The 15,364-nt window shown below is 34.8% G+C and overlaps 1 protein-coding gene across 6 annotated transcripts in view; it reads left to right on the top strand.

Moving 5' to 3' along the window:
* PAM (peptidylglycine alpha-amidating monooxygenase) overlaps positions 1–15,364 on the top strand; it is a 149,408-nt gene that overhangs the window by 115,290 nt on the left and 18,754 nt on the right. For 3 of the 6 annotated variants that reach the window (XM_074933219.1, XM_074933221.1, XM_074933218.1), the window contains exons 15-18: positions 2,761–3,066; positions 8,104–8,233; positions 14,473–14,589; positions 15,089–15,161. In XM_074933219.1, the coding sequence (XP_074789320.1) occupies positions 2,761–3,066; positions 8,104–8,233; positions 14,473–14,589; positions 15,089–15,161 (626 nt within the window). The remainder of the gene's footprint in view (positions 1–2,760; positions 3,067–8,103; positions 8,234–14,472; positions 14,590–15,088; positions 15,162–15,364) is intronic. The other 3 variants (XM_074933223.1, XM_074933222.1, XM_074933220.1) reach the window with 2 other exon arrangements.

Raw genomic sequence — 15,364 nt, 5'->3', positions numbered from 1 at the left:
CTCAACTTGGAAAATATTTCATCTATAGCCAACTGATAGTGACATACACAAATCACTTTATTATGTACTCCACTGTTTGAAAGTTCCTCATATATCTTATGATCATAGGCTCAGTGCTAGGAGAAGACTAAAACTGATCAGCCTACTTGGAGTTGAGTCCATGATTAATATTCAGCTCCCATAAAGACTACTGGAATTTTCTATGAAAGTATCTTGTCCTAAAAACTGTGCCCTTGCCTCTTGTTGTTTTTACGTTGAATTGCCCTGCTCTCTTTTTTTCTTGTTGTTCACTGAGTCCTATCTCTTGCCACTTGTTTTTAGCAAGAGAAACTAATTTCAGACAGATAAACTGAAGCACTTTTTTGTTTGTTTTAAATCAACAAGTAATTTCTATTTTAGAGGGTGAGTTAATTATTCTCTGCCAGCCACTGCACAACAGAGACAGAATGCAGTATTTTTGGCTAAAGCAGGAAACTAGCAAACTTCTTTGTTCAAGTAGAATGAGCATATGAGTTTTAAGTTAGGGATTTGAAACCTTTATACAAACTGTAGAATGTTGTTCTTTTTTTGTGAACAAGAACTACAAGTAAATTAATCAGAATGTTGATACAGAACTAGGAAAGACTGAACTGGGCAAAAATCACTAACATTACTTTAAAAATGTCTGCGGTTTAAAACCAGGCTGGCTGTTTTAGGGACACTTTTCACAGTTGCATTAGGCAGAACACTGCTTTTACCATTCAAACCTCTCTTTTAGAAATGATTGCATATAGAGGAGTCAGTGGATTTTGCTCATCTCTGGGTCTCCAGCCATGGATAAAACCAAAACATTTGTATATATGAACTTTGTTTAATTTTTTAAATGATGCAAAAATATAGTTAAGGCTATTGGAGAGTATTTTAATACTGAATGTTTCCTAAGTAGAGGAAATTCCAGATGTGTTTCTACATCAGCACCAATTCTTGGGTGCTTTAAGTAGAGACTACTGAACCTGATGTTAAAGGATTTTACCAGACTGGGTATCTCTGTTCTTGCTTTATTAACAACTCAGAGTTGGGCCATCACCTCAGTGAGTGGCAACAGCTGACAAAAAGCACCCTCTCCATTATATATGATATAACATACAATACAAAGAGTCTTTTGTGATTTTCCAGGAACTTTCAGCTCTCAGTTCATCATCAGTTTCAAAAGTCCATGGTATTCCATAGTTTTGGCTAGTTCTTATCGTGCCATTCTAATTCCTCTTTGGACACCACTGCTCACTGATGCAGTCTTCAGTCATCATGGTTACTTATCTTCAGTATTGTTCCTAGAGCACCTGTGCTCTATTAATTAAACCTGTAAAACAATATGTTTATTATTTAGTCCTGCTATTAATAATACCCTAATAGCACACAGTTTTCTAAAGCATGTTTGTTTTACACCTGATTGATGTAATGATAAATATTTTTATATAAATTTATATAAATATACTATTTATATAAATATGGCTTGTATCCAAAGCTTCTATCATATTTTTGAGTATTTGGAATTGTTCTGAATCAGTAGTTGGACTAGTTGCTTCACAACTGTATTTGGAACAAATAATTCATTTTCATAATATAGCTTAATAGCTTTTTCTCTTACCTAATTTACTTTGTTAAATTCATTGAAATTCGACCTATTACTTCAGTAGTTACTTTTGCAGATTATTTCATCTGGGATATTTCATTTACAAGGACAAGGAATGGAATCTTACTCAAAAATCATTGAACCTAGGACTGTTTATAAACATGAGAAATCCTCTTAGGGTCATTTCCAAAAGGCTTCATTTCCTCTGTTCCTGGCTGCAAGTGATGGTTTCCACTTCTGAATAGGGGGTTTTGGTGAAAGCTTTATTGTTTACAGTTTTGCTATTCTAAAAGATGTCTCATGTAGCCTGTCATAAAATAATACAAATTCTTAACTATGAGTGATTTGAATAGAGGTATACCTAGTTGCATTAAATCTTAGAGAATATCGGATGTCTCTTTCCATTCACGTGGTTCAGTTGTATTTAACAGAACTGATAAAAGTTTCAGGCAGCCAAGCTATTTGGTTAATAAATTCTAACAAGCTGGGTACCTTCTGGTTAGCAGAGAATCCCAGGAGAGGGATATACTTGTCATCATGTTAAAGCTTTATTCAATCCTTCAAAAAGATGTGAACATTGAGTTCTTCAAAACTTCTTTTACTGGTTTGAATATTTTGTGAAGAAAGTTGTGGTTCTGGAATTTACATGCTCAATTTTCAGTTGTTTGCTTTGAGCTATTGTTCTGGAATTGACTGAAATGCTTGTTGGTGTCCCTTTCCCCCCGTTTTTCCCCCCTTTCCCTTCCCCCCCCCCTTTCCCTTGCCCCCCCTTTCCCCCCCTCCCCCCCTTCCTCCCTTTTTTTCCCTTTTTCTTCCCTCCCCCCCCCCCCCCCCCTTCCCCCCTTTTTCTTTTTTTCTTCCCAAGAACCTCTGTGTAGAGGTGATAATTTTTTGATGCCAGAGTGTCAGGTAAAAGTGGACATTTATATGTAAATTAAAGTTGATAAAGATTTACTGTTTTCTCTTCATACCAAAGTCTTGGCTCATTCAATTCCCAGGGCTGAAACAGTTCCCTCTTATACTACTTTTGACAATGACCATTTGAATAACTTTGTTATGTTATACTTTGCTGAAGTTTCTAAAACTACACAATCTGTTATAATTGGTTTTTCCCTCCTTTCCTCTTATCTTTTCTCTTTTCTGTGCAGGTGATTTCTATTCGCTCCTTTCCAAGCTGCTAGCAGAAAGGGAAGATGTTGTGCATGTGCATAAGCATAACCCTACAGAAAAGTCAGAATCCTATCTTGTAGCTGAGATTGCTAATGTAGTCCAAAAGAAGGATCTTGCCAGAGAGATCACAAATCGTGATGAAAGGGACAATACTATTCTTGTCAGAGACAGAATTCACAAATTTCACAGACTAGAGTCTACCCTGAGGCCACCAGAGAACAGACATTTCTCTTTACAACGGCCTATACATGGTGAGGGAAGCTGTGAAAAAGAACATACAGGAGGTGGGTTAGGGGTTAATTTTATGCAGTGTAAGATCTGTGATCCGCATTAGCAAAATCTGAAGGGAATATCAGTTGATGCTTGGAAGTACTTTATGTGACAATTTTCCTAATTATGGAAATGTTTTCCTATTTTAGAAGTATTTCAGTGGGGTTGTTTCCCCCTCCATGTGTCAAGAAAGAATGCATACCAGTGGCACAATAGCAGTACTTTTTTGGAACGTAAAGTATTTTTTCTAGTCTCAAAACTTTTACTTAATGTTTTTATATCAATTTTGCTAAAACATGGTAAACACAGTCATGGGAAGTGAAGAATTTTCTTAGTAGAGGTAACCACTACAAGATGGTCACTGGGATAATCAATGCATTTTATGAGTTTACTGATTAACTTCATTTGTCAGGTACAGAATTTTATAAAATTTATTGCTGTAATTCTATTGGATGTCTTTTCTCTCCTTCAGAAGGAGTGGTAGCTAATCCTCAAAAAATTCTTCTGAAGTAAAATTTTCTGCATGTTTATTTCAAATTAGACTTAGCTATCCAAATATTCTTGGACAGGCTATTTCATTATACTAGGAGTATAATTCATTCCCTTCAGGTTTCTATGACAGCATAAACCACAGAAGCACTGTGTGTGTTTTACTTACATTTTGTTCTTTGTGATATTGATTGTGCTTAGTCTTACTTGCTAATGTGGAAAGCCAGATAATGCAGCATGTGATGAGTATCTCATAAAAGAAACTGGTATGTATGCATGGAAGTCATCTATATGCATAAGCTGTAGCATCACATGCTTGCTGTTACATTGCAACCAGCCAGCATGATGTTTTCAAGTACTCTTGTACACAAATATACATCTTTCATCATCTATTTAATTTTTATTTCAGTTCAAAATATTAACGTGTATTGTCTCCGCTTATGTGAGATTCTGCTAGAATATTCAAATCACCAGAATTCTGGGTTTGTATTTAACCGTAAAGCAAAGATGAGGACTTTCCAATGTTACGTTATTCTAGTCAGCTAAATGAGAGCTTGTCAGGTTATTGGCACAAGGGCAAAAACAGGTGGGATGTTAGCATGTGTCTGACATAAGTGTAAATAATAAATAATTTTATGAAATTAAACACATTTGCAACACTGAATGCTCCAAAGAGTAATTTGTGTTGCATTTTTGCAAAACGAGTTGTTCAATTCAGACTAATATCATGTGGTGTGTAGAGGCAGGGGGGAAAGAAATTTCTGTTCTGTTTTAAATGATCCAGAGGAGGAAGTGTCAATGAACTGAATAAATGTCTTGGTTGGCACACCATATAGCGTAAGTTCTAACAACAGAAAGCGTTCTCTTGACTACTTTGTAGATACATATTTTGGGGGAATTTGTTGGTGGAGTACTAATTAATAAATGGACTTTCAAATGATGCAGTTTTGAGTTACAGCAAAAAGAAAAACTGAAATGATCTTAATTGGCATTGATTTTTTTTTAATGTTTGTGACTAACTACTGAAGTTCTGAACTGCAGAAGCCATCGGCATCATCTTCTGACAAAAGAACTTTTTATAGCAATAAAATCTTCAAGCACATGTTTAGTTTCTGTTTTGGGAAGTATTTACATAGTAGAAGAACAAAATCTTCCATAACAGAACGTTTCAGAGGAAGAAGTGGAACATAAATTGTTTTAGCTTGCCTTGATTTATTAAACAAAATTTGCCCCCTTCATAAAATTCTTTTCTATATTGAATTTAAAAATTCTCAATATTTCTTTGGACAAGAGTCTGGTTGCTGTTAAATTAATTTCATTTAACTGTTTAAAAATTACCAGAATTAAAATAGTTTAATATTTTTAGTCTTGCAAATATTCCCCATGTAAACATGTGACTGGCCTGAAACAGCAAGTAACCAATATGTTAAGTAAGATTATAAATGTTATGTTTTATAACTTCATACTACTGCTCTTCCTGCACTGTTGTTATCTTCTTATCCCAAGCATAGTCACTAATCAGTCAGGTTGTTCAACATCACTGCAACAAGTACAATTATACCTCCTAATTAAGGCAAACAGTGTGATTTTTCCAATTTTTAAAACTCCTTTCTTCATTGCTTACTTATATTTGTCAAGATTCAAGTCATCAGGATGACTACTCTGATGGCAGTGTAGAGTAAATGCAAGTGTAGATATGGAAGAGTAAATGCAACATGGCTAAAATTTGTAAAGCTAGCAAAAGTTTCCAGGGATTTCTGGACAGTAAATTGCAATTTTGCCAATAAATAAGGCTCTATTCTTTCACTTAGAGGTTGATTTGCATGTTCTAAATCTGTGTAATTCTTTATAGTTTTATTGGTGAAAGGAATTACCATAAATTACAAGGTAAAAGATCTGGTACTTAGTTTAGAAATCTCATTTACAAGAAGACTGTTTTTTATATATTTTTTAAGTAATTGTAAATTATTTTAATGGGGAAGAGTAATTTTCATTGATTTCATGTGTAACTTTTCCATTGACCACTTAGTTTTGTAGGGAATTAATAATGTCTTAGAAGAATGAAGTCTAAATTTAGTAATTTTTTGTGAAAAGCTATTTGCCTTAAGATAAAACCATATCAAAGGACCTTCAGTATAAGACTTGCCAAACGAAAAGAAAAGATAACAATAATAAACCAATTTTTAGAAAAGTGTGAGAAAACCTAAAGGTTGTGTAGAGGCTGGAGTTCTTGTGATTAGATTGTATTTTACTGTATATTCATTTTATTATTTTTGATCTGTCAGAAATCTTTTAGTCTTTAAGAGTAAGTAGTATTTTATAGTGCCTGCCTTTTAAGAGACTGAATTTTACAGAAGCCAGAATTTAGGCTTTCTATATTTAGCCTTTTAGTTTTTCTAGCTTTTTTGCAAAAGTCTCAGAGGCCTTTTTCTGCAAGTTAATTCAGACTGATACGGGATATGCAAGTGAGGAAGCAGATGCTGCATTTTCATCCTTCTATTCTTTTCAAAATCCTAATGTCTATGAATGCACTTGGTACTGCACCTGCTGTGACCAACTGAACTGTACGGAAGTATGAATATGTATAATTTTTGTCTTAACAGCTTTTCGTTTAGCTTGGAACTTTTCTTCATCTAAAATTGCTCCAGAGTAGAATTTCTTGTTTTGGAAGTTTCTCGTTACTGTCTTGGATTCACTACAGTTGCTGGTTTGCGTTAGGTCTGTGTTAGCCTAAAGAGTTTCTCCCTCACCTACTCTAGCTATGGTACCTAAAACTACAAAGATAAAATCATCTCTTAGTCTGTGGTAGGTTTTCAGCACTGGTTTTATCTTTTCCCTGTGTAGATTGTAAAAAATAGTTTTCTCTCCACCCCGTTCTTGCTGCTACTGCTCAGACTACATCTCTTCCAAGTGAAATGGAAGGAGGGTGATTCTTATCAGAACATCTGGGTTACAAAAATGACCTCAAGATTTTGTATATTGTTTCCCTTTTCACTTTTCCTTTCATTAGAAGATTTACCTCCAGCTGAACCTTCTCAAATTCTTTGGGTGCTCTGTATTAAGGTTTGTGATCTCCCTTGTTCCAAAGCACAGATGCCCTGGCACTTTGTGAATGAGGATACATTTCACCTGTCTAGATGGTACCCCAGTGACCAGTGTTTAGGATCACAGCAAAACACACAAACTTTGGGTGAGATGAAAGTACAGCATGATGGTGTCAAACACATTGAATACTAGTGAAACAGCCCTGGTTTCGTCTAACTGCAAAGAAATTGCTTTCTATTCACCGATAGTTTAGCTATACATACCTACATAAAAATTCTGCACATTAGAAATATCTGAATTGTGCTGAAAAAATTAATTTCTGGAAGAAAGAAATGATAAGTTTCCTAACATGTAGAAGGCATTTTAGGATTATTGGGTTTTTGTTTCTTTTATCAGAATTAGTGACATTTGTCTTGCCGTTACATTTTTTATTTTGGGAAATACTGTTCAACTATCTCTTAATACTGCCAGAGCACCCCAGACCAACCTCTTCCAAATAGCATTTAAATAGTCTATTTGTGAGAAATTAATCCTTGTAGCTAATGCTTTGCAACTTTTTCAGATTTTGGACTGTTCATACCTTTAATAAGTATACGTTTGTTTTTACATAAAACAAAAAATTAAACATCTTTTTATATTTTTAATTTTAATCTTTAAATATATCTCGCTTGAGTGAGGAGTTTTAGGATTTAAGACAAACACAAGAAGTATCTGACTTTTTAGTAGGGGTTCACGTGCTAATCCTGTGCTGTTGATTTAGTGTGAAAATCTGATTTTATGTTATTCAAAAACTATCCAGTACTTAAAAAGTGTGTCACAGCATAAACAGTGACAGATATTGTACCTTTCTTCGTCTCTGTCATCAGATTGAGACATCTATTTCCTATTCATGCCCATAATACTTGGATTAGGATACAAACACTATCCAGAACTAATGCATATGTTGGCTGTAAGAAATGCCATAGGCAAAATTAACAGAATTACTGTTTTATTTGTTTTTTCTTGCTGCTTTTCTTCCTTTCCTGTATTTTTTTTTCTTAGTGTTAAAAGCTTTTTGGAAAAAAAGTAATGAATCACCCACTTTTGATAGTGTGATTCATAGGCTTTGTTATGCATTTTTTAGTAAAACACTGATAGGCTAATATTTAAATTTGCCTGCTGATTTTGTATAGTATTGTATATTTCTGTAATCTTTTGATGTAGAAAGTATTCACACAATTCTAAAACTTCTAGAGTCTGCGTATCTGTATCCTTATGAGATGAAGAAAATAATGGAGTCAAAAGCAGTTTTGAAGTTCAGTCATCCTATATGTAACAGGATGCCAGTGCTTGTGCATGCTTTACTATAATAAAACTATGTTTGCAATTAAATTGTAATGTATTAATGAAAATACTGCATGTAAAAAAATGTCCATGTAAAGTCCAACAGTCTGTACCAAATGCCAGTTAACCATGCGTTTTTTTTACAAATACACTACATGAATGTCTATCTTTTGTTTATTTGTTTCTTTGGTCAGATTTCCATGTAGAAGAGGCTGTGGAGTGGCCTGGGTTAGACCTCAATCTAGGCCAAGTTTCTGGGTTGGCTCTGGATGCTGAAAATAACCTAGTTATCTTCCACAGAGGTGATCATGTCTGGGATGAAAAGTAAGTAGATACTCTGCTGAATGGCATGTTAGAAGGTCAAACTGGTGCGTGCTGTTTGTATACCTTCTCAAGAAACAAAAAGACAGATTGAAGTTCCTTTTCTATTTAAAATTCAGTTCTTCAGCTGAAAGTGCCTTTGGGAGACTTAGAATGGGAGTGGTGACTGACAGTTCAAGATGATGGGGTTGCTGGGTCATTAGATGGTAAGAATGTGTCTCTAGAGAAAAAGAACGTAGTACATCAGGTCCTTAAACTGTATGACCATGTTAGTATATTTACTCAGATTAATTATCCGCATTTCTTCATGTCTTTTAGCAGGACTAATTAGCCTGGGAGAATGACATTTTAGTATGGTATACTACTGTTAGCACCTGGGTTTAAGACATGCAAAGCTAGCTTCAGTGTGTCTTCATTCTTTCTTGTGTTTATGTCCACTGAACAAAATTGGATTGTTACAAGACACTCTCAAAACATGCTTTCTTCTACTTTTTAAATAAAATTTACTACATTTAGTGTCACTCGAAACAACAAAAAAGTCCAAACTTTATAATGGCCATCTTTCTAGGGTTTGTAAAGTAATATGCTCAAGGATACGTTATTTTAAGAACAGAACATTCCAAATAAAGTACCATGTTTCCTTTTGTACAACATTCTTATGTCTTTGAGCTTTAAAATTGTATGTCTGACTGTTTAGATGGACAATTTGGAAAAAATTCCATGAAGTTGTAGCACAATACAAGGAGGAAATAGTGTTAGGCTATAATAGAATAGTATGTAGTACCCTTTTTAAGTGCACTTTTAAAATCTTCTTTCTAAGTGTCTGTTCTCCATATATATAAGGTTAAACAGGAGGATTTTTTTCAACTCCCAATTAATTCATTTTCAGATAACGTAGTTTCTGAAAATTAGAGGGGCAGCTTTCTCAACCTTACAGTGAGAAATTATGCTTAGAATACTGCTTTATGAAGGAAAGTAGGTTCTTTGGGATCTTCATAATGCAGAGATCAGGCAATCATTTATGTCTCATGCATTATATCAGTGATCTCCAGCTGAAGTGCATATAAATATGGACTATAAAATTTGAAAGAGTAATGCTTGCTGCAACTTGTATTACTCAAGCTTCAAGTAAAAGCTGATACTGGGTTTTGTTTTCTCATACTCCTACGCATGAACGTAAGTGCAGTTCTTTGTGTCACTGAAGAAAGAATTGAAAACATATTTGAAAATAGGCTAGCAGTTATTTTCATTTCTTACTTCTAAAATGTAGTATTTTCTAGTGCCTGGGAACTGATACCCACAACACAAAACTGGAGTTTGAGACCAAGCAGTACAGATTTTAAACAAACAAACAAATAAACAAAATATTCCCTAAAATAGCAAGTGAGCATAATGAATCAATCATGTTGAGACAGATTGAACTTCAATTTTCTTACGGTGTGGTCCAGAATATCAGAGCAGTGGTCTGGAGTGTGGAAATTCATATACCTACCAACTCTGCTGGGTAATACTATAGGTTCACTTAATTCAGCCCCGTCTTTGACAGCAGCTGTTGTTCATATTCTGAGTATTTCTAGCCTGTGATTATCAGACTTCCCAGAAAAATACTTTGTGTTATTTTTAGTATTAGTTGTGTTAATCTGTACATCAGTCTTGTGTTGAAGCTTTCCATATTTGCCATCATGTGGAGACTGAAGTTGGAACAAAGTGAAACTGCCTGGCCTTGTAAATATGATCAAAAGCATTCAGTCCCAGATATGTAACCAAGATGTAAGATGAGCTGCTGTTAACTGAAGCTGGTTATAGGTTTTCTGTAAAGATAAGTACGCATGAAATCCTAATTAATTTCAGAGGGGTTTTGTTCACAAGTTTGTTTTTTTTCTTCTTCTTGTGGAGCCCTGTTAATCAATATTTAGGAAGGTAAGGAACCCTTAAACCAGATAAACTAAAATTTCTGTAGACCTATTTATATACAGTATATATGCATATAATATGCATCCAATATATAGTATTGTGACTTTAAAACACTATATTTGGAAAACATGCCTGTGGTTAAGCAGTTATTTCATATAATGTGGCACAGAGAAGTTTTTTGCTGATTAGGGATACCAATTAAACTCAGACACCAGAGTGAAAAGAGCAGGTGTATTTTACTAGAAATAACTAAATATTACAGAATAATACAGAAAACATACAGTTAGAAAAGACAGAACAGGGCACTTAAACAAATAGGAAAATACAGGGTAATGAATCAGATCATTACTACCTGAGAGAGAGAGAATAGTGATTAAGAAAAGATCCATCACCACTTGCATACGTTACCATCATCCAGATCCGCGGTCGCTGGGCAGCCCCAGTTACAGCGAGGATTTGGAGAGCCTGTCCCGGCAAGGGGGAAATTCTGCGTGGTGCGTCCACCCATAGGTGAGGCTGCCAAAGTAGCTGTGAGCGGGTCCAGCCTTATATACTAAAAATCAGCAAGCCAGAATAGCTGGCAACTTTGTTTTGAGCAGAAATATCTGGTTTCGGTCTCACATTAGGTTCCCCCCAGAACCTGCCCAGGGCTCAAGGAAGAAGCCAAAGGAGTTTCTCTGCTTATCTGATGGGATTATGTGCAAGGTCTCACATCAGGTCTCGGGGACAGACACCTGCCTCCATGACTCTGTTGTTCTATTCACATACAAAGGAAGGGAAAGATACTTTCAAGATAGCTACATCCTCCATGCGTATTTCATTAAGGATTACATACTGAGTTAACAGTTTTGGTTCAGAGCCTGTTGCTCAGGCTTAAACGCCTCCCACCTTTTACATCAGGATAGGTGGTTTGTTATAACTTAGTATATTATCTGTTAGCACAATGGTGATCAGTCATAAAATATACAGGATTCATCTATAGGTCAGTGGGCCTATTGTCCAAGCCTTAGCGCTTCAAGAAGAGGCGCACAGACGTGCTCAGCCTTCCCTTTTTATCTTTGGGTAAATCATGGGCACATAAAATAGTCTGGGCTCCCTTTCAGGGGTTATGCTGAAAATAAAGGAGCATATTTGTTCTCATTTGTCAATAAAAAGGAATAAAAAAAAAAAAAAAAAAAAAAAGTATTTGAAAGGGGTTTATCATGACTGTTGTATCGGGAGGAATAAGAAGTAACCAGATTTTTAAGTTGATGTTTATCATTAGCTGTAAATACACAGTTAATTTAGTCATTACCAATTCATATACGTGATGAAGCCTGAAATCCTAGAATTTATTTTCTGTTTCAATACTTCACCAGTGTAGTATAGAAACAAAATAAACAAGAATTATCTGTGCTGTTAGGCAACGCACAATTGTTTCAAATACATTAATATGTGCCATAAAAGCTGGATTCTCATTCAGTTGACTAGAGCTGGGTGAATGGTCTGTGCTGTTTTATAAGGCATCTTCAGTTTGCTTTAGAACAGAAAAGCAGTTATGCAATGACAGCTCTATAATACAGTAGCAGCTTTTCAGTGTCTGTAGCATTCTTTCTATTCATGATTTTTTTTTTAAAAAAATCCTTTTAAATAAATCAGGCTCTTCTACCACATCATCTTCTCAGTTTCCGAACAGTCTGCTCTTTGCAGCATGTGCTGTTGAGAAGAAAATAATTAGAACTATTTGGCTGGCTAAGCAATGAATCAGTTGGAAGTTATTTTACATTTTGTGATGAAAAATATATACTATTCTTACAATTTATAAAATTCATTATAAAGATTATAAACTGCATTCTTGTTACTGCATTCTTAAGAGGCTAGGCAGGTTAATTTAAGCTGAGCACATACCACAATGGTCAAGGCTCAGAGTTGTGCCTTCGGGGGTTATGAAATCAGGTGGTTTGTCTAAATTTAATGTGTAGCCCAGCAGAAGGACATTAGATTTAGCAATAAATTGTTTGTATTAGTATGAAGTGGCCAGCTATAAAGAAGAGAAATAGCTATGGAATTACATTGGAGTTTTAGAAGTAGTGACATATGGAGCATATTTTATTGGTCCTTTGATATCAAACTGCAGAACCTATTGGAAAACCAAGCTGCAGAGCAATGTGACATTTAATTGTAAGGTGTTCAGTTATTTTGGTTGGTTGGTTTTGGTCTTGCTTCTTTTAAGCTAGCAATAGGCAGCATTATTTTTGTCCTCATTTATCAGTTGAAACAAAGGAACATTGACTACCTGGGAAATTGGTCTCAAACACTGAGAAGAAGAGTGACTGTGCTTCTGTAGCATGCCAGTCTTCCTCCTAGAAAAGGAAATTTGACAGGGAGAAGATGCATGGAAGATCACTCCCATAAACTAATTTCAAAGTTTACTAGGCTTCCTTTGCATAAAATACAATACAATCTCTTATTTACACTGAAAGCACTCAGTTCTGAGAAGAGCTGGGTAGTTGTTAGCAGAGAATACTTAGAAGTCGTCTAAGAATGAAAATCATAGTAAGGAAAGCAAATAATTTTTTTAAGTTGTCTAGATAGTCAGTTCTCCAGAAATAGTCTTGTTTTCTGAGGGGTTTTTTTGCACAATACCTACTGTCACTAAGATTCTTTTCTGTGGTTAGCTGTGCTGATTATTAAGAACATTAATAATACTAGTTCAGTCTGTCCAGTGCTAGTTTTCCAGTTGTGGTCATCTATACCTAGAGCAAGTCCCTGTGAGTATTAGACTTCCCTTTAAATAAAACTGTTTAAAACCAAGAGAACTTGTTATGGAAGATTACTGTCAGTAATGGTAAAGAATAAAACAACATTTACTGAACCATGGGCAAACAAGCAGATACACATCAGTAGGCCATTGTGTGCCATAGGTACACGTTTACCCTATGTCTAGATACATAGGTACATACCTGTGTGCCACAGGTGCTATTTACCCTATGTCTCCCTGTAGCATCATGGCAGTGTTTAGGAAGGCTCAGTAGAGTGTTTTAGTAACTATCACCTTGTGTTTAACCGTTTGTACTGAGGAGGATTTACTGATTTCTGTCAGAAACAAAATAAATAGTCACAGATAATTACCATATGTAATGGCAATATCTAAATACTGTTTTTTAATCGACGCCTATGCAGAAACTTAAACACATTCGTCATAGATTTTTCTGGTTATTTATGAAGACAGTATTGCTTTTCACATTGAAAATTCCATACATATAAATATTTAATGTTATGGGAGGTGAGGCTACTATGACTGTACAATATGAAGTTTTAATACCTTTATTCATAGCCTTCGCTGTGACTACAAAGTATATTCTTGTTTATCAAGTTGCATCAATCATAGCTGGATTTTTCTTGGGATTAATAAATGGATTTAAACAAGGTGCAACGCAGGAGTATGTCTTGTATTCACACATTTTTCATCCACAGTCAAATACTACCTTCTAACATTTAGACTTAAATATTGTTTAAAATATTTACTTTCTATTTACCTTAATTGAATACCGAATGTATATTTCAACAGGTTAGAGTAATAGCCAACTTCTCCATAGGGGTACAGACAACTATATTTTTTATTCTTTGCTAATCATGTGATAATTTTATGCCTAATAAATCTCTTCTGGAAAGTTAATCCTAGTTCTTAATGTCTGAATTAGTGACATGTTTAAATGTTGTTTATTAATATATTCCATGTACCCTGAGAATTGAGAACAGAGTTGTGGGTGTAGGAGAAATACTCATCAATATCCTATAGCCTTCTGCAAGCACACTCTAAAAGTCTTAAGAGTCTCAGGTCTTAAGACCTGAATCTTATCATAGTAAGCTCTAGCAAAATATTGAATTGTGTTTTAAAACAGAAGATGCAAAAGATATACAAACACATACACACTGCTTTAGACAGTATGAAGTATACCTGGTTTTACTGGCAATTATGCCCTGGTGATTAGCTGTATTATGCACTTAGAATGCATTGTTTGATTTCCCTTTCTGATTTGCCACAACAAAGAAAATTTTTTTTTAAAGAGGGTTTTTTACTTGCTTGCTTTAGGATTATCTTAACTGTTGCAGCGTTGATTTGGTGCTCCCTGAGTTTGGGAGTCATAACCTCAATAGGAAATTCAGACATCCAATACTATAAATCTTACAATCGTACAGTAGCGTAATAAGGTTTATTTAAAGAAATAAAGAAGCCAATAACCCCACATGGGAAATAAACTACAAAACTTGGCTTTAATTGCATGTGTGTTGTTCCTCAGTGGAATTTTCTAATGCTGGCTTTCTATTATACTATTTTTGTGTAGTTCTTTTGACAGCAAATTTGTTTATCAGCAAAGAGGACTTGGACCAATTGAACAGAACACAATTCTTGTCCTGAATCCAAGTAATGCAAAACTGCTTCATTCCATGGGCAAAAGTCTGTAAGTTATTTTTGCTCTTATTAATAGACTAACATTTCTGTATATTTTACTCCAGATATTCCTCAAACCCATTTTCACAGGTGTTTTATATTACATTGTGTGATTTTAGCCTCTTTATTTAAATTAATATATAATTAATAATTGCAAAATCAACAACTAATAAAAGTAATTTACCGTCTTTACCACCTATGCTTTCTAGCAATTCATATAGTTTCATCAGCCAGATTAACAGAAATGCAGAGCTCGTAAGTATTGTGCATTGTCCTTAAGGATACTAAATATTAGCCTGACTGAGATACCAGACATCAATTGAATTTCAGAGCTGAAACACTCCTGTTAAGAAAATTCTAGTCTGTAAAGTTATCTCTTTCATGAAATACTATGGGTAGTTAGTATGTACAGCATTTGTGATCTGTAGGTAAAAAGTGAAATCTTCATATTTACATCACTCTTCTTGAAAGATGTTTTTAACTTGATTCTTCTACGTTTGTGCTTGCAGATTTTATTTACCACATGGTTTGAGTATAGATAAAAATAGTAACTACTGGGTCACTGATGTAGCTCTCCATCAGGTATGTTTTTGAAGCTTTAATACCAGGACCTTAATATTTGCCAAAAAATGTTGGGTTTTTTTACCTAGAGATTTGATAGAAATTATTTGTCTGGTCCTGTTAAGATAAACATTAAGAATATGCCTACAGAAATTGACTCCTGTGGCCTTCATGGAATATAGTTGTGTTGAATAATTTCCTACATGGACATAGTATTCAGAAAT

Source organism: Athene noctua, chromosome Z (genome assembly GCF_965140245.1).
Source record: "Athene noctua chromosome Z, bAthNoc1.hap1.1, whole genome shotgun sequence".
Taxonomy (NCBI): Eukaryota; Metazoa; Chordata; class Aves; order Strigiformes; family Strigidae; genus Athene; species Athene noctua.
This window is presented reverse-complemented; position numbering and strand designations above follow the sequence as displayed.